General features: G+C 41.7%; 2 protein-coding genes and 1 long non-coding RNA gene across 7 annotated transcripts; 2 read left to right on the top strand and 1 right to left on the bottom strand.

The window, feature by feature from the left end:
• The first annotated feature begins 767 nt into the window (after window positions 1-767).
• Window positions 768-11,902, top strand: piga (phosphatidylinositol glycan anchor biosynthesis class A). 4 transcript variants are annotated; one of them, XM_031896654.1, is made up of 6 exons: window positions 768-899; window positions 2,108-2,852; window positions 5,155-5,287; window positions 6,769-6,901; window positions 7,164-7,322; window positions 8,307-11,902. In XM_031896654.1, the coding sequence occupies exons 2-6, from the start codon at window positions 2,153-2,155 to the stop codon at window positions 8,604-8,606; spliced, it is 1,425 nt and encodes a 474-aa protein (XP_031752514.1). In that variant the 5' UTR covers window positions 768-899; window positions 2,108-2,152; the 3' UTR covers window positions 8,607-11,902. The 4 variants fall into 4 exon arrangements, with proteins under 4 accessions (XP_031752514.1, XP_002942607.3, XP_012812959.2 ...); XM_002942561.5 differs by having other exon boundaries at window positions 7,164-7,376; XM_012957505.3 differs by having other exon boundaries at window positions 769-899; window positions 7,164-7,370.
• On the bottom strand, window positions 5,019-22,008 carry LOC116408789. The gene is made up of 2 exons (XR_004221246.1): window positions 21,696-22,008; window positions 5,019-5,363 (listed from the first exon to the last, which is right to left on the bottom strand). It is a non-coding gene; the product is annotated as an uncharacterized LOC116408789 (long non-coding RNA).
• asb11 (ankyrin repeat and SOCS box containing 11) lies at window positions 13,932-25,828 on the top strand. Of its 2 annotated transcripts, none has more exons than XM_012957506.3 (7): window positions 13,932-14,377; window positions 17,681-17,760; window positions 18,669-18,776; window positions 20,440-20,590; window positions 22,177-22,311; window positions 22,975-23,166; window positions 25,451-25,828. In XM_012957506.3, the coding sequence occupies exons 1-7, from the start codon at window positions 14,200-14,202 to the stop codon at window positions 25,573-25,575; spliced, it is 969 nt and encodes a 322-aa protein (XP_012812960.1). In that variant the 5' UTR covers window positions 13,932-14,199; the 3' UTR covers window positions 25,576-25,828. The 2 variants fall into 2 exon arrangements, with proteins under 2 accessions (XP_012812960.1, XP_012812961.1); XM_012957507.3 differs by lacking the exon at window positions 13,932-14,377 and adding an exon at window positions 15,657-16,017.
• The last annotated feature ends 130 nt before the right edge of the window (window positions 25,829-25,958 follow it).

Here is a 25,958-nt window from a genome sequence, read left to right as displayed (position 1 = left end):
ATTAGCCACTGTGTCTAAATTATTAAAAATCTGTCCCCAGTTGTCACATAAAACACTGGCATTGTTTTACTGTCTTTTTGTAAAAAAAAACATCAATCTTGTCCAAATATTGTGAACATTTACTGGGAACCTGACACCACCCAAAAAAAAAATAGTAAAAATTACTGTTTTACCCCAAATTGTGAAAAATCTGCCCCTTGTTTGCACAAAAATAACAGACCCCCTAAGGCCAGTTTAATAATAGCCTAGAAACTCTTTAGGGCTCTGGAACACTCTATTCTAGAACTTTCTTGGAAGCTGCACTTTTTTTTTGGAACTAGCACCAGAGTAAGCGAACATCACGCTAATGCAGTGTTAGCCAGTGTTCTAAGTCCTTGTTCTTCCCCTAATTTATGAACATTGCGGCCCTTGTCCGAATATAAATCACCGACACCCTCCAAAGCCACTGTTAGACAAAATGGCCAAGCTGTACTGCTGTCTGTCCTAGTGTTGCCCCTGAACTGCAGGAGCACAGGCTCAGGCGGCGGCAGGTCCGTCACTACCAGAAAAATCTTTTTTTGTTTTTCCCTTAACAAAATTAGGAGCAGCGATAACCCCCCCACCAAAAAAAAAAAAATCTTTGAGCGTGTTCCCTCTGCCTCTCCATGCACACTAACTACACTCTCTCCCGTCGCTCCCACACTGCGGCTGCTTGGCGCGTCCCGGCTTTTATATAGGCGCCTGGTGGTTACGCCACACTCTCGCGAGACGGGATTTGGGGCTTCAGACACCCCCCCCCCCCGGAAATAGAGTAGAAGCCGGGCACTGGCGGCGCAGCACTATGTTCTGCCTACGCACCGGGACTGCGGCTTGTGTAAGGAAAATCGTGGCAGTCCCACGGAAAGCGAATCTGTTGGGCGGTGTGTATCTGCGATTTTCAACGTTTTCATTTCTAGCCTACAGTGTCCAGTTATAGTCAAGTGTGAAGTTGCCTGACACTATGGGGTTGCTTTGGGCAGTGATTGTATCCCAACTTGGCGATGCTGGCAAATGCACAAGTTCAGCTGTGGCTGCTGTGACTGCAGGTTGGTTATGAGTGGGGCTGATGGCTAAGGGCAATGGAAATCTTCTTTAAGGGCTTCATTTTAAGTAGCCCAAAACCTTGGCTCTAAAGTCACCAAAACATCCCAGAAGCATCCAAACCCACTTGCCAGGCCAGCCCTTGTTCCTAGCCAACTATCACCTGACCAGTGCCAGGCTTAGAGTAGTTTTAGGGTTCAATGGTTTAGGGTCACTTAAAAACAGAATACCTTCAGCTTCCAAATACACCCTGTGTGCCATAACTCCAACCCTAAATACGCCTTGAGATCCACCCGTTTGGTAAGGTTGCCATATGAGCATCTCTCTGCTTGATTCGGCCACTTATAGCTTGGCTAAATCCTGCTCATCATACTGGGGGTTTAGGGAGACATGCCCAGGGCCCACCATTAGATCTTTCATCTGCTATAACTTTTGACTGAAACAGCCCCCTGAAATCGCAGACCCCTTATATTAAGCGCTGCAATACATACTATAGTTCTTTATAAAAGATAAAATACTGAATTCATCACTTTCTCTTTTGTTTTCCCATTTGTAATCACAGTTTATTGGTGCCTGTGTGTTGGTCCAGGATGGTGCCCCACAACCCCACTTTTGCTTGACAAACATAGATTGTTTATTTATTGCATGCGTTAATATATTTTACATTACCTGCTTGAGGAGAGACCGCTGGCACAAACTTATTAGAGTGGCTGCAGGCGGGGCCCACCAATGAGATCTTCTCCCTGGGCCCACTGTCACCTTGAATCAGCCCTGGATATGCCAACCAATAAGCTCCCAGCTCCGTATGGAGGGGCCTAGTACTCCGTGTATATCAGGCGCTGTATAGCTAGCATAAATATGGGACATGTGACAGAGCAGCTGTACTTTAACACTGATATCAGAAGTAGTAGCAGGTATGTTATTACTGTGTTTCCAGTCTGCCATAGGGCAGAATCTTCATTTATAAGTAATAAAAGTCCAGAGTATGCCTATATGTGAAAGATAAGTGCATTTTCTTTATTAAAATTTGATTTATTTTCTTTTACAGAACTTTAAATTAAGGAGAGGAGATTCCCTAAGTCAAGAGTTGGCCATGGTTTACAGGAGACACTGCTCGTGCACTAACCCCTACAGTAGTGCTACATGTGATTGCCATGCCACCCCCAGGTTCCACAGCATTTGTATGGTCTCTGACTTTTTTTATCCAAATGTGGGAGGAGTGGAAAGTCACATTTATCAGCTGTCACAGTGCCTGATTGAAAGAGGACACAAAGTTATCATTGTCACTCATGCTTATGGGGACAGGAAAGGGATTCGCTACCTCACCAATGGCCTGAAAGTTTATTACTTACCGTTGAAGGTCATGTATAACCAGTCTACAGCAACAACCCTTTTGCACAGCCTTCCGCTCCTCAGGTTTATATTCGTAAGGGAACGTGTCTCTGTCATTCATTCCCACAGCTCCTTCTCTGCTATGGCCCATGATGCACTCTTCCATGCCAAGACTATGGGGCTGCATACGGTTTTCACAGACCACTCTCTCTTTGGATTTGCTGATGTCAGCTCGGTGCTTACCAACAAGCTTCTCACTGTGTCTTTATGCGACACAAATCACATCATCTGCGTTTCTTACACTAGCAAAGAAAACACTGTTCTCCGGGCAGCTCTGAATCCTGAAATTGTATCTGTCATCCCAAATGCTATCGACCCCACAGACTTCACTCCAGACCCCAAAATAAGGGATAGAAGTAGAATTACTGTTGTCGTAGTTAGCAGACTTGTTTACAGAAAAGGTGAGTAGTTTTAATTTTGTATTAAAGTGGCACCTGTAAGCATGATATATATGTTATTCATGTTACTGGGTACCCAGGTACAACAGTTACTTTGTGTTGACACTAGGCACCAACTGATATATGGTCATATGATATATTCCTGTTTTAGTGTGATTCTGCCCCTTTAGTGTGGTCAGACTGGTAATTTCAGTGACCAGGGTGTGCAGCCAAGTGGGCCAGTGATTTGCCTGCTTAGCTGCTTGGGTCAAATGGGTCTGTAGCCATCTTTAGAATAATGTCTCAATCAAAAGTGAAGGAAAGGTATAATTGCTGGGGAAGGTGCCAGATATGAGACCCCAGGCTGGAGCTCCTTTAAGCAGAAAACCAAACTGGGCTAGGGAGCACCACAGTACAGTCTTCTTCCACTTCTTTATTCTGTTCTGCAGCCTGAGCTGCGTGTTCATGTGCAGTAGAGTGAAAAGGTTTTTTTTTTTTTGGTTTTTTTTTTAAATGGCAGTGTGGTGCTCCTATAGTGGTACGCTGAACTGGTGCAGCATTAAGCTAACAAAAGCAATGCTCTTGGGTCACTGATAAGTGATTATAATTACCGGGAGTGTGTAACATTTTGGCACCCCTCAATTACAATACCTTTCCTTGTCATGTAGGAGGTAGAGATTACAGTAGGTGCAATACAAGTAACTGTGCTGACAGCTCCTTTTGTTTTTCAAGTTGGTTGTTGAGTCCAGCACTTCATGATCTTTGGCCTTATCTGTCTGTAACCACTTGTCTGAGCTCCAGCAAGCTCATAATTACCATTCAGTAATACTATACTATATCAGTCATACCCAGTCATAGCCTCTGTAGTTCTTTTCTGCCTTCCATATTTTTCATCTAAAATACACCTTGTTGAATTGTACAGCATAAGAATCCAAGCTCAGTCACGCTTTTTTTTTTTTTATTACAGGCCCATTTATCTATATTGCAGTTTGTTGTTTCTTCAGCAGTTTCCTCCAACCACACAAGTTAAAATAATTTTAACTTTTGTTCTGTCCCCACAGAAGAAAGCTCATAGATTCAATAGGATAAGCAATTCCCTTTACCATGTTGACAGCTCTAAATGTCTGCCCTTATATCCTGAGGGTCTTAGGTTGCATGTGCCACATACTTTTGGTTTTCTTACAGACCTTACTGTATAAAACTGCTGCTGGGGGTTCAGTATAATCTATACCAATTGAATGGGCTTGGTCTCTCCTACATAAGAGTTATAAAGTGGCTAGTCAGGTTTATGTCATGCTGGAATTATGAGGTTCATGGTAGAGTTTACTTAGAATGTAACTTTTGGTATGCTTCAGTAAAGAAGGTAATAGTCACATCAATTTTATAGTCTTTAGCTTTTATCTTTTTGTGGTGCTTAGATTATGACACAATTAAACATGTTCAGACAGATAGTGCTTACAGTTCTGAAAGAAAGTCTGCACTGAGAGCATACATTCTGCAAACCGGTCCAGTTAGAACTGTCCTGATTGGTTCGTGCTCTAGTATAAATCTCTGTCCTCCAGTTCTAAATTGGTTAGAACCCTAATATTTTAATACTGGTGGACCTGATACCACTTTTTTTCTGTGACCAAACACAGGCCAATATGAAGCCTTAAATTTCGCCCCTTCAGACTGAGTTGGCAACTTATTGACCTGTGTATGGAGCCTCTTCAAAAATCAGTCATATATATATATATATATATATATATATATATATATATATATATATATATATATATATATATATTTATTATCAGGATGAATAGAAAATCCCATTGTATGAGGACCACATTGGCACTATGATGTTCCTTTTCCCAGCCAGTCTCCATAGGCCAGCACTATAATATGATTGTTGGCTTGGAAGGGGGGGGGGGGGCAATCAGAACAACCTGATTTGGCCCTGTGCATGAGCATTCTTCACTGCTCAAACCACTTTTGCAATAGGGGTGCAAGGGGTGCATGTCCCCTGGCTTACTCTCAAACCAGTCCTTCTCCAAGGAAGATCACACAAATGGATACCAGAGTAGGCAAACACCATTTCCTGTGTGGTATCAGGTTCGCCTTATTGAGGAAACGTAAAATATTCTTCACTTTAGAACCGTAAAGGAATGTTGGCTCTGTGTTGTCCATTCACACGTTTTTTTTCTCCAGTAACTGGATAAACATTTTTATTTATATTTTTGTGGAGGCAATTGGTCTATATGGGCTATGGCACAGATCTGTACTTGGGGTGCCTACAATCATGCCCAACCTCAGCTTGCTTCACATACACTTCTCTTTGCTGCAGGAATTGATTTGCTGGGCGGTATTATTCCTGAAATGTGTCAGAGATACCCAAATCTCCATTTCATTATCGGGGGAGAGGGACCAAAACGAATCATTTTAGAAGAGGTGCGAGAAAGGTACCAGCTCCATGACAGGTACAGTACTGGAATAGTCTTTATCTCTAAAAGTGCTCCAATTGTGTCCTTCGACTCGCCTCCCATCTCTGCAGAACTGAAATAGAAAGGCCATTACCTAAAATACATAATGCAGACTTTCTTATTCAAGTCGTTTTGATCAAACAGTTCTAAGATACTAAATGGAACTTGTGATATTGTCCTGTGAGACCCAAAGGGCAGTACAATATTATAGAATGAATAGTGCAATGCATAGCCCATTATACAGTGTAATTCTGACTGGAATCCGTAGGATCCAAGTTGGTCTCTAGTGTGCCTTTAATTAGAATATCCATTTCTTACATTACTAAGGGAAGCCTTCAGGTACAGATGTCCTAGAACACCTGGTTTTATAACAGTAAAAAGTATCTGGGGCATCGCCTTATATCCATCAGCTCTTTTTAGGCAATAAGGTGATGCTTGTATTTAAAGGGGTAGTTCATCTTTAAATTAACTTTTAATATGATGTAGACCAGGGGTGTGAAACTCAATCACATAAGGGGGACAAAATCTAATAGAATAGAAAAATAAGGAACAAAATGTCATAATAACATTGTAGCATTGTATAGCAATAGCATTGTATCTGCCAGGCTCTATAGCCCCCATTTGAAAGCTGGAAAGAAGTGGAAGGAGAGGAAGGCAAATAATTTAAGTTGATAATATATATATAATTTTAAAGTATAAAAAAATAAATAATGAAGACCAATTACAAAGTTGTTAGGGGTAGGACATTCTAGTATATGTTAAAATTTAACTTCAATGTGAACCTCACCTTTAAGGGTCATAGTTATGTCATGTTTTGACTCATGTTTGCCTCCTGTGGTAGCCAAGATGCCATTTTTGTCACCGGCCACATGCTATTTGCTTGAATGGGAAACTTGCTGCCTATGGTAGACACTGTGGGGTTCATTTTGTAAACACTGGGCAAATTTGCATCTGGGTAATAACTCATGGCAACCATTAAAATACCCTGGACTGATGCTCCTGTTAGCAGAAAACTGCCCCGGCCTGAGGATCATGTGACCAAGTGACCCTCTTCCTTCACTCGTCTATCTTTAAATCCCAGGTCCGACGCATGCACAGTAGAGTGAAAAATGCGACTTTCTTGTTCAAATTCTGCTTTTCACTCTACTGTGCATGGGCAGTCGGCTTGAAGGCAGAAGAAGGAAGAGGGTCACTTGATTGCAGTTACCTTGGGCCAGGGCAGTTTTCTGCTAACAGGAGCACCAGCCCGTGGTACCAGGTAAGTGATTACAATCACGGGGGGGGGGGGATGCCTAACATTTTGACATTTGGAATTAAGAGTTAAGTTGGGATCAGCCTCATAACTCCTAGCTGCCTTGTAATCCTTAAGAATGACAGTAAGGGTACATTACCCAACATATAACTATGGTGTTTAGCTAGTAGTGTTTATTTTCCTGGCACTAGCTCTGCCATTTGCTTATGTTTCTGTTGCTTTTTAGGGTGAGACTTCTGGGAGCCCTGGAACATCAGCAGGTGCGCAATGTCCTCGTGCAAGGGGATATCTTTCTGAACACATCTTTAACTGAGGCCTTTTGTATGGCCATTGTAGAAGGGGCCAGCTGTGGATTACAGGTACATCTGAATGCTTTAATGCTTACTTTTAATGTTTTTTACTTTACCAGTTTTTTTCCATCTTTCTTGAAGTTTCAGATTTTTTTTTAATGCAAAGTGAAGCAATAACCTGTTATAATTGGCCAATAAATATATACAGTATGTATGTAGTTATAATAACAGGGCACAACACATTTTCAGAAGCTACAGCACAGTTATATAACCCTCTTTGGTTGATAGGCATACATTTTTCACAAAATATTATTGTTATTTCCTCTAACAGGTGGTGAGCACAAGAGTGGGTGGAATTCCTGAGGTGCTACCCGAGAATTTCATTATTCTTTGTAAGCCGTCAGTGAAGTCTCTGTGCAGCGGCTTAGAGCAAGCCATTAACAGGCTGCTGGCTGGGGAACTGCTGAGCCCTGAAACAATCCACAGAACAGTGAGCACATTTTATACATGGAGAGATGTGGCTGAGAGGACTGAAAAAGTATGTGTAAGCTGCCTTGCTTCAAATACTGTTGGGAAGATAGCGACGTGAGCCTGAATGTATTTATTCTTCATGCCCTTTTTTCTGTAGACTGTGATGCTGACTGTTATTATCATTTACTGGCGTCCCTGCCCCGAGTGCATACAACTAAATACCCTACCGCAGACATTCACACTAAGGCTGATGCCACATGGGGGCCGTGGAAAAATGCAGGCTAAGAATCAGTCCCTCAACAGGCATCAGCCTGCACCTGGAACCATAGCCTAGGTGCAGTCACACACTGCAGATATCAGCAAAGAAACACAAGAGTCTGCATTTTAGAGCAATATCCGCCGCTTTTGCTTGCAGCCAGTTCTACACAATGGTTCTGGTGCAGGCAAGGTAGGAGGCTGATGCCAGTGGAGGGGCTGTTTCAGGCCTGCATTTTCCCCATAGGCCGAGAATCGGCCTGTGTGGCATCAGCCTATAGCCTGATGTTTTTTGGACTCTGGGGGTGGAAAGTGAAGCAAAGCCAACAAAAACAAATACCAGGCAGCCAAATTAACAAATACCAGGCAGATGGTGATCTGGTTAAAATCAAATGCCAGTTCAATGAGGTTACAAATATAATCACTAATCATTCTTTTAATCTTCCTAGAATGCATAGATTAGGTTGCATAGATTAGTGCAACCTAGTTATAAAGACTGGTTCAGGTAATAGAAAATATAGTTCCCCCTTGTTGCTGATATTTACCCTTCAGGTCCTCTTCCCTGCCACTAGAAATCAACAAAAGAAGGTTGGGCGCTGTACAAGGTTGGGTCATGTATGACCACTTTTAGTTGCTACTAATCTGTAATTTAGAAAGTATTATGGCTATAAAGATGTTTTTTTTGCCAAGAATTACGTTGAAGGAGATTCTGTAAGATAATCTTCACGTTATATCTGTCTCCTTGTAGGTATACAATCGAGTGGCCCAGGAAGTTGTCCTACCAATGGACCAGAGGCTTGAGCGACTTGTGAGGCACTGCGGAGTAGTGACTGGCTGTATTTTTGCCCTTTTTGCCATTGTAAGCTTCCTGTTGCTGAACTTTCTGAGATGGATGACTCCAGATTCTTCTATTGACATTGCTGTGAATGCAACAGGGCCAAATGGTGCCTGGTTGAGACAATATTCCACTGAAAGGAAACATGAACTCACCAGAAAGAGGGACCCTGATGCCTGTAAAGAACCATCTGACCTTTCTGCAGAACATTGATATATTTGGTGAACAACTGAATGATTTGTACAGTATTCTCAGTGCGAAGTGCTGCCTAATGCAATCTGATGCTTACTATTTGGCATCATTTCCAATTTCTTCCATTCTACTTTTAACAGTTATACTGTTATACATATTGTTATACATTTCTGTTGGCCTCTGCCCGTAGCATTGAGGTTTTACTTTCCTACAAAGTGCACAGGGCTGATCTTTGGGTAATGAAAAGCATTTGTGCTAGGCCTCCAATAAAAGAGGCCCATTGGGCGTGGGAAATTATTGGTAAAAGTACAAAACATGGATGATATTTTCATATATACTTTGGCCTTTTAGCCATTGTTAGAATACAACTTATTGATGACTATGGACAACCACAAACTAACTGGGTGTAGCCCAACAACAGCTGAAGGCATTGCAAATTGCACACATTTGAAAAGTTACTCTGCCCTTATATTGGGGCCCTGCACTTCCGTTACAGCATGGGGTCCCATCTTGTCTAAAGCTGACCAAGGTCAGATCCAAGTTTAACCAAATTGGACCAACAATGCACTGAGCTGTATCAGGAAGGTCTGATTGTTTGGCCACATCCGCACCCTGATTCAGTCCTTTCTAACACACCTGATAAATATCTGGCTGATTATCTGGCAAGTATCAGTCAGACAGGGGCCCATAGATTTTTTGATTGTGCAAGAGTAGCCCCTTAACTGAAGCACTTTGTATGTTTGAAGTCTGTATTACAGCTCGACAGGCTAATGAAGTCATGGGGGCTTATTTACTAAAACCGGGCAAATCTGCCCACTGCAGTTACCCATAGCAGCTTATCTAGCTTTCATTTTTTTTTATGGGGCTGATCGTGCAAAAGTAGCCCCTTAACTTAAGTACTTTGTATGTCTAAAGTCTGTATTTCAGCTCGACAGGCTAATGAAGACACGGGGGCTTATTTACTAAAACCGGGCAAATTTGCCCAGTGCAGTTACCCATAGCAGCTTATCTAGCTTTTATTAGTTTACTGTAAGAAGTATGGAGAGCCAGGTTAGTACCTATGGGTGCTATGGCTGCACTGAGGCTAATTTGCAAAGTGTTGATAAAAGGTACAGTACATGAATGAGTTTACTGATTTACCTACCTCCTAGGGTTGTCAGATCCAAACTAAAGGGGCAGTGTCTTGCTCTTATCAACATGAGCCAAATAAATCAGAAATATATTCTGCCAATTCTCTGTTTTAAAAAAAAAAAAAAAAAAACTGGTATTTTATTAAATAGGCAAGCAGATGGTTTGGTTTTTACCTTCACACCGTTCCCCTGGAATCAGCTGCTGTCCCATACGCACATTCCATGAGAAGGAGAATCTGATTAAATCACTTGTCCTCGAGAGTTGGAATTAAATTGAAACTTTCATACATTATAACCCCCATTTATTATTATGCCACGCTTTAATAGCTCTTTGTTATATTCTGTCATAATACAGGTTATTATCATATATTTATATTGTTTATTCCTTCTAAGCAGCTGTTTGCCTTTACTCAGCCTTCTTATCCCTTTCAGGCGTTTCGAGTCAGACAGAAAATAAATAGTTCCATGAGCACCAGCAAATGGGTCCTTCATATGCAAGCATAAATGTGCCAATAACTTGCCAGAAACATAGTTCATCATTTTTATCATCATCAATTAGTGGGCAGAACACATTTCCCTAAAGACCCTGTTTATTTGGCTCATGTACAATAGGTTATTAATTCCCCTTTATGCACTGGCATAAAGTGTCTAACATAGGGTTACCACCTCAGCAATATATTGAATCCACATCCTGCATGGCTAATTAGCAATTTATTTAGCTGAATGCTGCAGACTGAACTGATTTATGTGCAGCCATGCAGCATGCATCTTAATTACTTGCTAGCCATGCAGGATGTGGATTCAATATGGGACTGGTATTAAAGTGAGGTGGCAACCCAGTTGAACATGGAGTGGTTAGGAGAATACACATAGATGCTCAGGTATACAAAATACAGAGCATAATCAATATTTTAGAGTTATTTTTAAATGTAGAAGTTAAAGGAAAGTATATTTGTATTTTTGAAACAAGGTAAATGACAGGTCTTCCACTGCTGATTAAAGTGAGGGTATTGTTCCCTGCTTTATGTACCGTCATTATGCTGCCTATGCAAAATGGGTGAGAAGCATCACCTACAATGGTAGCCCCTTCTCTCACCATAGGAGGAGGGACGCAGTCTGAAAAACTGAATTCTTAAACCCGCCCGATAGATATGTGGCTGATTGTATTCCCCATACACAGGCAGGTAAGCAGCTGATTTGGTCTTGAGGGGCCAAATCTGCAGCTGAAATCTGCCATGAATGGCCAATTTAACAAAGGCTGCTGCTTATGATTTGTTTATACAGGCATTGTTAACTCTTCTTGAACAAAAAACCCTGCGTTTCACATTAGTTTTTTTAAATTGGCTAAAATGTTGCAAAATATGGATTTTCTTTGATAAGAATGGATAGAACACATTTTTAACATGTTTATTGTGTTCATTGTTAACAAAGGTGTATGTGGGGATGTACTGCCACTATAAGTCTATTTTTATTACAAAGGAGTGGGCATGGAGTTTTACACCAGGAGGCAGGGGCTTTGATTTATATTTTATATTGGATTTATATTTTATACACTGGTGCTTGGTGGTTGGTTGCAGGACAGATGAAGGTAGAAAAGCATCCTTTGTTTCTGGGCTTAAAGGGCCACCACCAGCTCGTACCTCCTTCCCAAATACATGCACTGACTGCCTGACTTTGCACTAGTAACTGTGCAGCAAGGGCCTATGGGATGAAATGGTTGCTGTAGTTTTTGATGATAAATACGCTTTTGCACATTTTTGGGGGCCATTTTGCAGAAACATGATTTTTACAAATACTTTATTAAAATGGTTCACTGTGACTGTTTAGGGACCGTCTTTGGTGGAGCAACATGCAATTGTGCTGTGCCCAATCTACACACATTATAGGGCTGCAGTACATCTGCCAGTATTTGTAGCCCTGCGGCACTGAAATATGGCCCACGGGGGGCTCCATTTGGCCTTCACGTGCCTAAATCAGTGTTATGGGCCCCAAGTCAGCTTTACTACTGAAATGTGAGCAAGTTCAAATCTGCAGGCACCTACTGAACCCATGTGACTTACATTCATTATGTATAGCAATTCCTTCTTGCTTATGTTTCCCTTTAAAATGCTTCTCACATTCATTGATCTAATTTTACAAGAGACAGTATTGGTTTTGTGCCAATAAATAATTTTTAAGACCTAAAAAGGCTCTGAATATGGTAAAAAGTGTGTTTGTGTGTGAGAGAGAGAATATCCAGTTAACCATAAACTGGATATTTATGGAGCAGGCAGTGGATCATGTGGTACAGTGACAGGGCAAGGCAAAGTACCCCCACACCAGAACCCAGGCTGGAAATATAGCCCCCCCAGTAAGATGGCCACCACATGAAATGGACCCCTCCAGTGGAAGTAATAACATGTTTACTAGCCCTGACTATCTTACACCATGGGTTGTACTATGGCAGGATGCTAGTCTGTCACTTTAACCTTGTTCATGGGGTCCCTGTACCCTTGCTTCACTATGAATTAAGTACCTTAGTGCTTGGTCTTTATGGAAGCCTCCACCTCAGGCCCTCTAGCAGGCCAAACACTTATATGGTTGAGCCAAAAAAGAGGGTTGCCACATTTTTCTTCAGGCCTTACATCCTATAGATGTAGCATTTGATACCGTTCCCCACAAACGACTGCTTTCTAAGCTAAGGTCTATTGGTCTTAGTGAAGTCGTTTGCACATGGATAGAAAACTGGTTACAGGATCGGGTACAGAGGGTGGTTGTTAATGGTACGTTCTCTACTTGGAATAAGGTTCTCAGTGGGGTCCCTCAGGGTTCTGTACTGGGTCCACTTTTGTTTAATTTGTTCATAAATGACTTGGGGGAGGGTATTATGAGTTATGTATCAGTGTTTGCAGATGACACAAAACTCTGCAGCCCAGTCAATTCTATCCAGGATGTGACATCCTTGCAGCAGGATCTTGACCAACTGGCAATCTGAGCGGCTAAGTGGCAGATGAGATTTAATGTGGATAAATGTAAGGTCATGCACCTGGGATGTAAAAATATGCAGCCACTTATACCCTTAATGGGACTACACTAGGCAAATCCATAATGGAGAAAGTCCTTGGAGTCCTTGTAGATAATAAACTTGGCTGTAGCAAGCAATGCCAGGCAGCAGTTGCAAGGGCAAACAAGGTTTTGAGCTGTATTAAAAGGGGTATAGATTCACAGGAGGAGGGGGTTATTCTACCCCTTTACAGAGCGCTGGTAAGGCCCCATCTAGAATATGCTGTTCAGTTTTGGTCTCCAGTGCTCAAACGGGACATTATTGAGTTAGAGAGGGTCCAGAGAAGGGCAACTAAGCTGGTAAAGGGTATGGAAAGTCTCAGTTATGAAGAAAGACTGGCCAAGTTAGGTCTGTTTACACTGGAGAAAAGGCGCTTAAGAGGTGACATGACAACTATGTATAAATATATAAGGGGAACATAATAACCTTTGTAATGTTTTATTTACCAGTAGGTCTTTCCAACGGACACAAGGGCACCCACTTCGTTTAGAAGAAGGGAGGTTCCATTTAAATATTCGGAAAGGATTTGTTACTGTGAGAGCTGTGAAGTTGTGGAATTCCCTCCCCGAATCAGTCGAGCTGGCTGATATATTATATAGCTTTAAGAAGGGGCTGGATGGATTCTTAGCAAGTGAGGGAATACAGGGTTATGGGAGATAGCTCTTAGTACAAGTTGATCCAGGGACTGGTCCGATTGCCATCTTGGAGTCAGGAAGGAATTTTTTCCCCTCTGCGGCAAATTAGAGAGGCTTCAGATGGGGTTTTTGCCTTCCTCTGGATCAACTAGTAGTTAGGCAGGTTAGGTATAGGCATGGTTGAACGTGATGGACGTATGTCTTTTTTCAACCCAACTTACTATGGTACTATGTAGGGGTGGGGCACAGAGGGGATGGAGGTGTGACATTTTAGGGGCTGGAAGGGACAGCCATGCTACAGATTAGCTGAATAGGCAGAAATTTACCAAAAAGTACATTGACAGTAAGTTTGTAATACCTGCCCGGCCTTGGCTGGTATCAGTGGTATGTTACTGGCTAGGCCAGTGAAATACCAGCCAGGTCGCAACCCTATCCATATATGAGAATAGTTCTTTCCATAGTGGGTGGGGCACATATTCTCTGGAAAGCAAATGGACTTCAAGTCCCAGAATCCATCACTTCACAGTGGAACATATGGGGCTTTATGCAATATATGTGACAGGAGTATAGTTTCCCTTTCAGGCGAGCTACCACTTTAATTACATACCCTGTTCTGTTCATGCACGCACTGCCTATTCAGACACGCAAGGCATCCAAATCCTTCTGTAGCCATTAGTGTTGGGAATCCGTCTCTGTCCCATAAATACTAAAATGCAGCAGCAGTGGGAAGGCCTAAAATAGACTTTGTATGATACCCAAAATAGCCTGCTGCAGTGAGAGAAGCCATCGGCGGGACGTAGCCTACAATGGAGGCCAGTGCTGTCCTGCTGGCTATCAATAACATATATGTTGCTATATTTGCCCTCTTTTGCTTTAAGCTGCTAATCAAGGTGTCCCTGGCTCTGCTCACACACTTTTACATTGTCAGGGGCAACAGGAAGGAAGCGGCGCGGATAGCTGAGGAGATCTATGGCATAGCTCCAGGTAACCCGTCTGTGTGTGGGAAATACCATATGGCTTGCAGAGGGGCAGAGGAACTTGTTACCTATGTTAACCCCGGGGATGCCAGGCAGCTCACATAATCAGTTCAATAAACTGTATAGAAAAAGCCCACCATATCTTATTACTGTAGGTCTCGGCTCTGGATAATATCTCCAGCGACTAAGTGCAAAGCCTCATCTTGTTTACAAATACAACCCATCCGGTCTCTGTATGGGGAAGTCTTAAAGGCACAGTGTCCTTTAAAGAGATCCAGCCATAATTACACATGGGCTTCATGTTTTTAATATTATCAGTCACTGTTCTCTGTACTTCTTTCATTATTTTATCTTCTTGTTAGTAATATCAGGCTATGGCTATGAGAATTCCTTCTTATCTATCAGAGATCAGTGCGGGATGGAGTCAGAGCCCCCCCACCACCACCACTGTGAAGTGAAAAGATATGTGGGGGTGTTGGTTGCTAAAGAGAGGGGACCCATGCAGGACTTGTCCGTGGGTGTCAGTTGTGCGATGCATGAGTCACGCTTGTCACTATCACTTGGGTAGGCAGAAGAGGTAGTACCAGGAAGAGGAAGTACCAGCTAGGGTTGCCACCTTTTTTGGAAAAAATACTGCCCTTCCTATATTGATCATGATCATTTTATTATTAGAGTTTGGTTGCACCTGCAAAAAAATGGTTTTAATAAACCATTAAATATACAAACAGCCTTAAAGGCTAATGTTTAGGAGGTAACCCCCTAAACAAATTAATTTAATACTGCTTATAGGGCTCTACTGAGCACTTTTACAATTTACATTCTTTTTGTTTTTCATTTTGTTTTCATGATATTAGCAGTTATACTGCACTACTGTTTAGTCCAGGCAGACAGACAGAATGCTAGGAGTTTAAGAATCAGTAAGTTTCACCTGATGCTTCTTGGCTCCAGGCCCGGACTGACAATCTGTGGATTCTGGCAAATGCCAGAGGGGCTGCTGTAACATGCCATAGACACTATTTATTGGGCTGGTGGGGGGCTGTTTGGGCCTCTGTGTACTTGAAATGCCTGGGTTTTGCCAACACCGGACAGGAGAACCTTGGCAGTAGATTAAGGATTGAGAGACACAAAGCAGCGAGTTATGTAATGCCAAGGGACAAATGGGAAATACAAGGGGAAGCCCTCCAACAGAATTTTATGTGCATGAAAAGTTGTTGTGCCCCTGTGCATGGTGAATTAGTTGTAGGTGAAACCGACTAACACAGTATTATATATACACAACTCTGTGGCTTGTAAACTCATAAAAATACACACGGACTGATTATAGGACAAATGAATTGTATAAGGTGCAGTGATATCCAGCCGGGGGCTGCACAGGCCAGTGTCTCTGCTAGTTCTGAAACATGATCCAAAGTTCTGCTGTGCAGCAGTTCCTGATCCAAAGGAGTCATGTGATGTTGTGATGTGTTTGCACGGAGCCAGGCCTGCAGCTAAGGCCCAGCAGCACCATGTCTGCCCCTGCAGCACTGCCTGTCAGCATGAGTCCAATGATAATAAGCAAGAGGCAAGAACTGGCTGGAATAACATCTTTGTCGTGGGAGTTAAGGAATGCTCTGTATGGGAATCATATCTGCCATACATTCCAGGGAGGTACGTCTCACACATACTAACGGACATTTCTATTATCACTTTAGTGACTGCCACCCAACACATAAGGGGGCCTGAAAGGTTAACGGGAGATCTGCAGTCTTATAATAGCTGCTTCTCAAGGAAACTTTGGGCAACTTCGGGAAATCGTAGCAACGCGTATGGATCCCACTGGCGATTTACATTCTTGCCGGTGGGATGGCATTTTGAAGAGATAAGTCGCGACTAATCTCTCCGTGTGCCACTGCCCTAAATGATTTTTAGTAGGCATAGTGTGGAGATCCAGATTATGGAAAGAACCCTTATCTGTAAAACCCTATGTGCCAAGCATTCTGGATAACAGGTCTCGTACCTGTATTTAACTTGTGATCCTCAGGCTGTTGTTGACAGCCTTGAACTATCAGAGGGGTGCTGGAAGCTACAGATAAACAAGGGGTGCTAGAGGGGTGCAGGCTGGAAATACCTGATGTATACTGTATATACTGACAATTTCTGTGATGTGCTTTTAGCTTCCTAAGGAACTCCTGTAATCCTGGGGCCCAGGGCATATACCTACCCTGCCCTACATCCAGCCCAGCCAGTGAATGTACCACCAGTGTGGTATGCCCTGATTTGTAGCACTCACAATGAGGGGTACCAGAGAATACTTAAAGAGGAAACTTACATATATGTAAACTTTTAATAGGGTATACATGGACCTATACTAGGCAACTTTTCAAATGATCTTTACTATTTACTTTGTGTGTTTTTTAAAAAAAATAGTGTTCCTGTTCTACCTATTTCCAGCCTGAAACTGTCAATTCTGTTTGCATGTCAGGGTCACTGACCCCGGCAACCAAAAAACAGATACATTTCTGACAGTTCAGGGATTTTTATCTACATGCTAACCATGGGCAAGAATACTGAATTCTTCTGTCTCTTTTCCCAACATAAGTTTATCATCCTCCCATAAAATGATGGGATTTTGCTATTACAGTCGAATAAAATGCCTTATAAACTGGTGGCGTAGGTAAAAAAAAAAAAATGACACAAAGTTGAAGTGCAGATAAAGCTGTATCAGAATGGACTTCGTACAATGAAATACGGGGTACTCAGGGTAATTCCCTGATAAGTTTCCTTTCTGGAGCCTTCTCCCATTTATAAAGCTAAAAATTACAGATATAATCACCGGCTCTGTATTAAAGTGATGCTGGATGGCTTGGGCTTTAATGTGCTTAATATGCATATATGGTCAGTGAGGGTCTAAATTCATTTGATAACCCAGAAAATGGTATATAGGGTTTTCCCTTGTATTGTTTTGTAACTTTGACAAAGGCTGGGTTATCAGCTGAAACGTTAGTTCTGTGCCACTTAATAAAATTTTTTAATATTTACTTAAGACCTGCAAGTGCGGATTCTGTACGCTATGTATCTACCTAGACTTTTTTGAGAACTGCACCCAGGCACCATTGCCCTTAATAACGTGAGTTCCGACAATTTTCTTTGTTATATATATATATATATATATATATATATATGGGAAGAGATGGGAAGTGTAGCACTTATTAGCTCATTGGGAAAAACCAATTCCAATAAATGGTTCAGGGCCTTGGAGTTCAGATATTATAACAAAAACCAGATGAGCTACGTGCGCAGTTACACAAATGGCATTTTCTTTCATTCCCAGGTTCGTGGGCCGACAGATCTCCTCTGCATGATGCAGCATTTCATGGGCGTCTTCTTTCTCTCAAAACTCTAATTGCACAGGTACTGATCTGCTAAAAATTGGTCCGATAAGTAAATTTATTGCAAATAAAATTCTCCCAACCCTTAATGGTAGACTAAGATTAATGGCCAGATTTAGAGTTTAGAGCTTAATACATAGAAATTTGCCCATGTTCTATTCATTCCTTTTGGATTGAGAGGCGTATTTATCAATCGGTGAACTGTAGTTTTCACCCATTGACAAATACACTTTTAAAAATCCCAAAGGAATAAATAAAATGTGAGTTTTTACGTATCATGCTCTAAACTTACATTTTGATAAAAATCTGCCCCTTGGGTCACATGAATAAGAATCGCGCATCAGAATGAAATTGTCTCAAAACCCAAAAGCTGGTTGTATAAGGGATTGAAGAGAACTTTTTTTCCATTCTTTCCGTGTGTCAGCTGTACATAAACCGGCTAGGTAAGGCTGTCACATTGAGCAGTTAATGGGAGGTAGGAAAAATTTCATTCTAAATCCATTTCATTGTTAGTGGCTCACTAGGGTGCAACACATTTTAGGGATTCCAACAAAATGTATGTGTATTGCTCTGCCATTGTACAGCATGGAATTGTGTGTGAGAAAGAGAGGAAACACGATGAGTGTGCTGAAGCAAGAGAGAGACTTCCATGCTGGAACATTTGTGTAACTGATACAAAAGAACAAACAGACTGTTTGTTTATTATATGAGCCAATCAATTGGATCACCAGAGAAATTCTGCTGTTTCCACTTCAGTTGGCCAATAGATTACACTGCCAATGGGCCTAATAACCAGATGGATTTTACATTCTGTCCATTCACACGAATCCCAAGGGAGGCCCACTGAGCAATCATTGGGCAGTTTTGTACATAGCAATATATCTTTTATTTACAAACTTTTCTAATATGTTTTTTTACTCTACAATATAGGGGTTTAATGTAAACCTTTTGACCATAGACCGTGTTTCTCCTCTTCATGAAGCTTGCCTTGGGGGCCATGTAGCCTGTGCTAAAGTACTTCTGGAACATGGAGCATATGTAAGTATCCGGGGCAAAATGATCACACCAGTTATTACTAGAGATGTGGCTAACTAATTCGCGCGAACATCGGGTGTTCGCAAGTCCGCAAATTCGCGAACTTTTCGTGATGTTCGCAATTTGTGTTCGCCGGCACCGAAAAAATCGCAAAACTTACGATAACGGTACGAATTCTCCGAAAAAATCGCAAAACTTACGATAACGGTACGAAAAAGTCGCAAAACTTACGATAACGTTACGAATGATCCGAAAAAGTCGCAAAACTTACGATAACGGTACGAATGATCCGAAAAAGTCGCAAAACTTACGATAACGTTACGAATGATCCGAAAAAGTCGCAAAACATACGATAACGGTACGAATGATCCGAAAAAGTCGCAAAACTTACGATAACGGTACGAATGATCCGAAAAAGTCGCAAAACTTACGCTAACGTTACGAATGATCCGAAAAAGTCGCAAAACTTACGCTAACGTTACGAAAGCTCCGAAAAAGTCGCAAAACTTACGATAACGTTACGAAAGCTCCGAAAAAGTCGCAAAACTTACGATAACTTTACGAAAGCGCCGGAAAATACGAAAAAGTCGCAAAATTACCGATCATTTCGAAAAACGGCGTGTGTCAATTTTTCAGAGGTTTTTGCCCTTGATCCCCCTCCTGCATGCCACTGTCCAGGTCGTGGCACCCTTTAAACAACTTTAAAATCAGTTTTCTGGGCAGAAATGGCTTTTCTATTTTTTAAAGTTCGCCTTCCCATTGAAGTCTATGGGGTTCGCAAAGTTCGCGAATATTCGCAATTTTCGGCGGAAGTTCGCGAACAGGTTCGCGAACTTTTTTTTTGAGGTTCGCTACATCCCTAGTTATTACAGTCCAATCAGAGATCTTCTCACTAACCAGTTATTTGAGTTCACCTAAAAGAACCAACTTTTATGACTACATATTACAGGGGAACTTTCGCTTCCAAACCAAAAATTGTTAAAGAGCCCTACACAATAAACGAATCACTAAAATACCTATCACTGTAATCTGTTCCTTATGAATATGGATAAGTATGAATAAATATCAATTTTATATGCTGTAATCCAGCTGCAAAACAGTTCTCTTTCAGAATCATTTGAAATCCTGGCAGGGGAGGAGGGCCTAAAATATTGATGTTACAAATTGTAACATTTTCTCCACAGCTGACAGACAGCTTGCAGGAACTATATAACCCACAATGCATTGCATTGTGACGTTCCTTTCCTTATCAACATCACGTGTGCAGGGAATTGTGGGGTTTGGAGGATGCAGGCTGAAGGCAGGCTGAGGACAGGCGACTACTGTTACATTTTATTTGAGTCTCAAAGTAGTCAGCCAGATCAGCAGGGGAACAGGGGGCCGGGCTTAGGGAACTTTTTCAAACCATACAACTACATTAAAAATCATGAAAAGGCTGCATATTCTTTAATTTATATAAATTGCAAAGTTGTTTGAAATCATTTTTACTTTTGGAAAAGCATAAGTTGTGTTTGGGTGAAGTTCCCCTTTAAATGTACCGAAAGGAGCATTGCATTTCTGTAGGAATCCTTACATGACCCTGTCTCTGGGATCTTCTTGCTGCAATAACACTGTGTGCTGTATAAATATGCAGCCAGTACATAACGTTCCCCTGTTTGACTCACAGGTTAATACCGTGACTATAGATGGAATCACGCCCCTGTGCAATGCCTGCAGCTGCGGAAGCGTTGCCTGCGTCAGTATGTTATTGGACTACAGGGCCAACCCAGAGCTGGAGACCCAGTTAGTCTTTCCTCTGCACGAAGCAGTTAAAAGAGGTAAATTATTTATGAAATTCTTTATGGGACATTACCAGCACAGGAAAAAAATGCTTGCAACTAGCTTACAAATAATTGTAACAAATGTTTTAGCTAGAGTAATAATAATAATCATGTACCGTTAAAAATCACAATATGTTTATTATAAAATACCAGTAATTACATTTGGGTAGGGCTTATGGAGACTGGGCAGAGCTTTCTATAGACATTAAAAGATGGACACCACACACCTGAGAGCAAACACACTTCCTACCACCAGGGGTGGGCCATGCCAGCCGTGCACCCTAGGCAACCTGTCCAGATTCCTCACCCCTTCTGGGTGCATGTGTAAATGAGCACGTGCATGCATAGTGACATTGCAGGGGGAGCGCTGGCACAGCTAAGTGCAGACTAGGGGTAGGCAGGGCAGGAACTAGGGGTAGGCAGGGTGGAAACTAGGGGTAAGCAGGGCGGGAACTTGTTGTAGGCAGGGCGGGAACTAAGGGTAGGCAAAAGTGGTTCATGCTTAGTGCCCCCATCATTGTACCCTAGGCAGGTGCCTCTTCTGCCTACCCCTAGTTCCGGCCCTGCCTACCCCTAGTTCCGGCCCTTCCTACCCCTAGTTCCTGCCCTGCCTACCCCTAGTTCCGACCCTGCCTACCCCTAGGTCCGGCCCTGCCTACCCCTAGTTCCTGCCCTGCCTACCCCTAGTTCCGACCCTGTCCACCCCTAGTTCCGGCCCTGCCTACCCCTAGTTCCGGCCCTGCCTACCCCTAGTTCCGACCCTGCCTACCCCTAGTTCCCGCCATGCCTACCCCTAGTTCCCGCCCTGCCTACCACACTACCTTAACTGCCTAACACAAAGTGGCCATACACTGAAGGTCCACACAAGAGCATTTTCGCTTCATTAGCAGGGGTTACATACCTGCAGCTGACTTGTAGAAAATGGAGGATTTAACTAAATGTTTAGTATGAGTAATATGGCATGTTTGATCAAACTGATATATTTAAAGAAAGTTACAGCACCCAAACCCAAGGGAACTACACAGGTAATCATAACCAGCCAATAAACTTTGGCTTTGTTAGTTAAATGTTCAGTCAATGTTCAGTGATTATAATCACCTACCTGATACCCGGGGCCGATGCTCCTGTTAGTAGAAAATTGCACCAAGCTGGGGTACCACTGAGCGAGCATCATGGATCGATCTTCTTCTTCCTGCGCCTTCTGTCTTCCCACCAGCCTTTTCACTCTACTGTACATGCATCAACCCACGGCCATTGAAGAAAAAAGAAGCAGAAGGAGATCACTCCATGAGAAGAACCCCAGGTTTTCTGCTGATGGGAGCACTGGCCTGGGTTATCAGTTAAATTATAATAATTTCTGGAGGTGCCTACCATGGGCAGCCCCCAGTGTTTTAACCTTTCCTTCCCCTTTAAGGCCCCAGCTGCTACAGTTCTAATTGACGATCCGCCAATTGATGTGAATAATAAACCACACTAAAGGAAGATAATAACTAATCTTTTAGAGATGCCTAGTATGTTTGTGTAGTTACCCAAAGCCTCAATCAAGCTTTTTACTGAACAGCAGGGTTGTCTTTCCTCCGCAGGTCACAGAGAGTGTGCAGAGATACTAATTGCCCACGGGGCAGATATAAATAAGGAGGTGCTGAACTGTGGCACGCCCCTTTATGTGGCCTGTACCAACCAGAGAACTGAGTGTGTCAAGAAGCTCCTTGAATTAGGTGAAGTTCTAAAGTATTTATATCAGTAATTAATCCTTTCCATTTGTCTTCTTGGGGTGTTATTAATGGCACTACTTGCTTTTCTGAGTTACTCTTTATATACCCTATTTGAAGAATAACTGATGCATAAGGCGTACATAAAGCTTTGCTCAGCATCACAAAAAGAGGTTCCTTGGCTTTCTTGAGCTCATTATTGCAACCAATGCTTATTCCTCCTTTCTCCAGTAAAAAAAAAATCTACTTAAATTCTATTATTACCCTTTTTAAAGCAATAATGTGCAGAATGTACTTTACATGTAAGCAGTGTCAGACTGGGGTATCTGGGGCCCCTCCACCAGCAGCAGGTGGCAGTTTAACAAAACTCATTATATTGGTAGTTAATGAAAACTTAAATAGTTCTAAAACTAAAAAAAATGAATCCAAATTCAAAAAGTGCTCAGAAAATCTCCTTGAACAATTTTAGATTAGATTTAATTTTTTCAAGGTTTACTTACCCTTTAACACTTACCATTTCCCCTCTCATAGACAGTGATAGACAGTGGTCTGGGGGGGGGTCTCAGTCTAAAAAATAATAATAGAATTGTCAGTCATATCCCATGACGTATTGCTGTTTATGCTAATACTGAATCATTACCTGTACAACTGACTTCTTCATTCTGATAGGAGCAAATGTGAATTGTGGGAATTTCAGAGACACCCCCCTGCACGCAGCGGCTAGGAAGTCAAGTGAGGAAATTGCAAGGCTGCTGATTGACTATGGAGCGAATGTAAAGTGTAAAAACATGGAAGGCAAATACCCAGTGGAACTCGCAGCTCCCAGGAGCCCTGTAGAACAAGTACTTTTGTTTGCAGAAGGTACAGTGTTCCATGAGTTTTCTTTTTTCATCAGTTTTGAAATCAAATATCCTCTCTTTCTGGAACTCTCCAAGCAGTTACATGATTCTGTATAAGGCAGGGCAGTGATGGAACAAGATGTTATTGGGCCCCACAGCAAATTTGACTTAGGGCCCCAAAACAGTTAGTTGACCTATTCTCATTAATTAGGCCCCTACACACCTGGACCCCCCCCGCCAACTGCAGGGTCTGCTTCCTCTCTAGTTAATTTCTTGCTATCTCCTTCTAAGAGAAGATATTTTTATAAGAACATTCAAGAAATTCTTTATCGTCAAGCTGAAGTCAAGGAGGAAATAACATGTCACATAAACATATACTGACTGTCACCTGGAAAGCACCCAAGCTGTCAGTACAATACAATCTGGCTACTTAAAAGGTGCAATTTACATTAACTTATCTGGCTCTTAAACAAAGCTGAAAGCCCCAGGGGAGCGGCCACACCCGCAGTACATTGTCTTCATCCAGTGTTTCTTTGGCCAGTCTCACTAGCCACTATGGTACACAATGTGCTAACTTACACGTTCTAATACAAAAGTTTGTTCTCAAAGGGGCTGCCCACTAAGAGGGTGTTCTGGTTATTATCTTAGACATCCATTCACTCCAGCCTTTATAGATTACTTCTCTTCTGAAAATGTTTTTTACTTTTTATTTTGCACAGCCTAACCCTGCAATCCTAGTTTCTAGAATTACTGTATACAGGTATAGGATCTATAATCCAGAATGCTTGGTACCTTGGGTTTTCTGGATAAGGGATCTTTCGGTAACTTGGATCTCCATATTTTAAATCTACTAAAAATAATTTAAATGTTAAATAAACCCAATAGGATTGTTTTGCCCCAATAAAGATTCATTATATCTTAGCTGGAATCAAGTACTCAGTACTGGTTTGTTATTACAGAGAAAAAGGAAATACATTTTAAAATTTTCAATTATTTGACTAAAATGGAGTCTATGGGAGATTTCCCCTCTGCGGCAAATTAGAGAGGCTTCAAATGGATCAACTAGAAGTTAGGCAGGTTATACAGTAAATAGGCATTATGGTTGAACGTGATGGACGTACATCTTTTTTCAACCTAACTTACTATGCTATAACCTTACCATTATTCGGAAATTTCTAGATAATGGGTTTCTTGATAACGGATCCCATACCTGTATCTGTCCTGAATTATCTGTCATTGGCTGCTGGCTGTGAAAAGGGGCCACAGCGCCTGATCATTTGGGGGGGGGGGGAGCTGAATAGAATAGAGCAGTATGTACAATACAGTGTATGGGCCCTTGGTCATTATCCATCTGTTCAAGCCAGTTGGTCAAAATACAATATGGGTCTGTTCGTGTATGTCTCAGATGCCTTTTTTAAGATTAAAGGGGACATTTACTGTTGCTCAATTTTTATGGTTCATGTTTTTTGTCACTGAAAACTCGACTTTGTCACAAAAAAATATGATTTTTTTCTTGATTTATTATGCAACAATTCCAAATGCAAAAGTACGTCGGCTAAAACCTGTGTAACAGTCAGAGGCAGATGTCCTTTGCACAACTGGGAGATCTTCCTTTGCTTCGTTGTGTTAAAGGGTTTGTTTTGATGCTGGCGACAATTGTGCAACAATACGAAGAAGTTGCGTTTTTTCTGCAGCAAATCGAAAAAGTAGTTGTTTGTGTTTTTCCATTACTTTTTTCATTTGTGCTTTTTCATTTCAGATTTTTCATAAATTACATTTGTGGAAATGAGTTTAAAATAATATAAAATCACAAATATCCAGTTGTTAATAAACACCCCACTAAAAGTAGGTTTTCCCTGCTGTGTGATAAGCCACATACTGGTTATCTTTATTGCGTGGAAGATGGGTCTTCCCGTTCTTCTTGGCTGAATACAGCAATATACAGACAGGCCCAGCATTTCTCTCAGACAACTTAAAGGGGATATCTACCCCAGAAAGAGTTTTATGCCCAATGACAAAGACATAATTCTAAATAACTTTTCATTATATATTAATTAAAAAGGTTAATGGTTTCAAAGTTATTTGTACATAGAGGAAGTTTGTTATCCTCCAGGCAGAGGGTACTATATAGCACCGGTGCCTTCTCACCATCATAATTCTATGGGTGGCTAACTGGCTAATGGTATTGGGGATAATGAAACTTCATATAACTGCCTAACATTTTTTCATCCTGTTTTAAAAGTACTATTATAATAAATGTGTCCAGCAGAATTTAAAAGGCCCATGTTCCCTCCTTCTCTCCCCAGGCCCCGCGACACTGGCTCAGATATGCCGACTTTGCATACGAAAGTATTTGGGATCGTCCTGCCACCAGATAATTCCCCGGCTGCACTTACCTGAGAGACTAGAGCAATTCCTTTTATATCAGTAGTTCTGTAATGAATGAATTCAATTATTGGCTCTTTTTGGCCGAGTGTTCAGTGTGATTCTGTGTAACATTTCCTAGTGGATACAGTATCTAGTAGAATTAATTCTAAAAAGCCCAAAAAGTTATGTACAACATTTCCTAGTGGATGTTTGCATTAAGCCCTTTAATAAATTTGATGTTAATTGTACTTAAAGGAGAACTAAACCCTAAAAATAAATATGGCTAGAAATGCCATAACTGCACTAGCCTAAAGGTTCAGCATCTTATTAGCAGTAATGATCCAGGTCTTTACAGCTGTCACAGGAGCTCCCCATCTTGGAAAGTGTCAGTGACTCTGCACATGCTCAGTGGGCTCTGGGATGATTGTAAGAAGCAGAAAATGAGGC

The sequence above is a fragment of the Xenopus tropicalis genome, chromosome 2 (assembly GCF_000004195.4).
Source record: "Xenopus tropicalis strain Nigerian chromosome 2, UCB_Xtro_10.0, whole genome shotgun sequence".
Taxonomy (NCBI): domain Eukaryota; kingdom Metazoa; phylum Chordata; class Amphibia; order Anura; family Pipidae; genus Xenopus; species Xenopus tropicalis.
This window is presented reverse-complemented; position numbering and strand designations above follow the sequence as displayed.

Coding starts and splice junctions, on each gene's coding strand:
- piga (XM_002942561.5), top strand. CDS start 2,153: ATGGTTTACAGGAGACACTGCTCGTGCACTAACCCCTACAGTAGTGCT. Junction 2,853..5,154: donor CAGACTTGTTTACAGAAAAG/GTGAGTAGTTTT, acceptor TCTTTGCTGCAG/GAATTGATTTGCTGGGCGGT. Junction 7,377..8,306: donor AGAGGACTGAAAAAGTATGT/GTAAGCTGCCTT, acceptor GTCTCCTTGTAG/GTATACAATCGAGTGGCCCA.
- asb11 (XM_012957506.3), top strand. CDS start 14,200: ATGGAGGCCAGTGCTGTCCTGCTGGCTATCAATAACATATATGTTGCT. Junction 22,312..22,974: donor CAAGAAGCTCCTTGAATTAG/GTGAAGTTCTAA, acceptor TCATTCTGATAG/GAGCAAATGTGAATTGTGGG. Junction 23,167..25,450: donor AGTACTTTTGTTTGCAGAAG/GTACAGTGTTCC, acceptor TTCTCTCCCCAG/GCCCCGCGACACTGGCTCAG.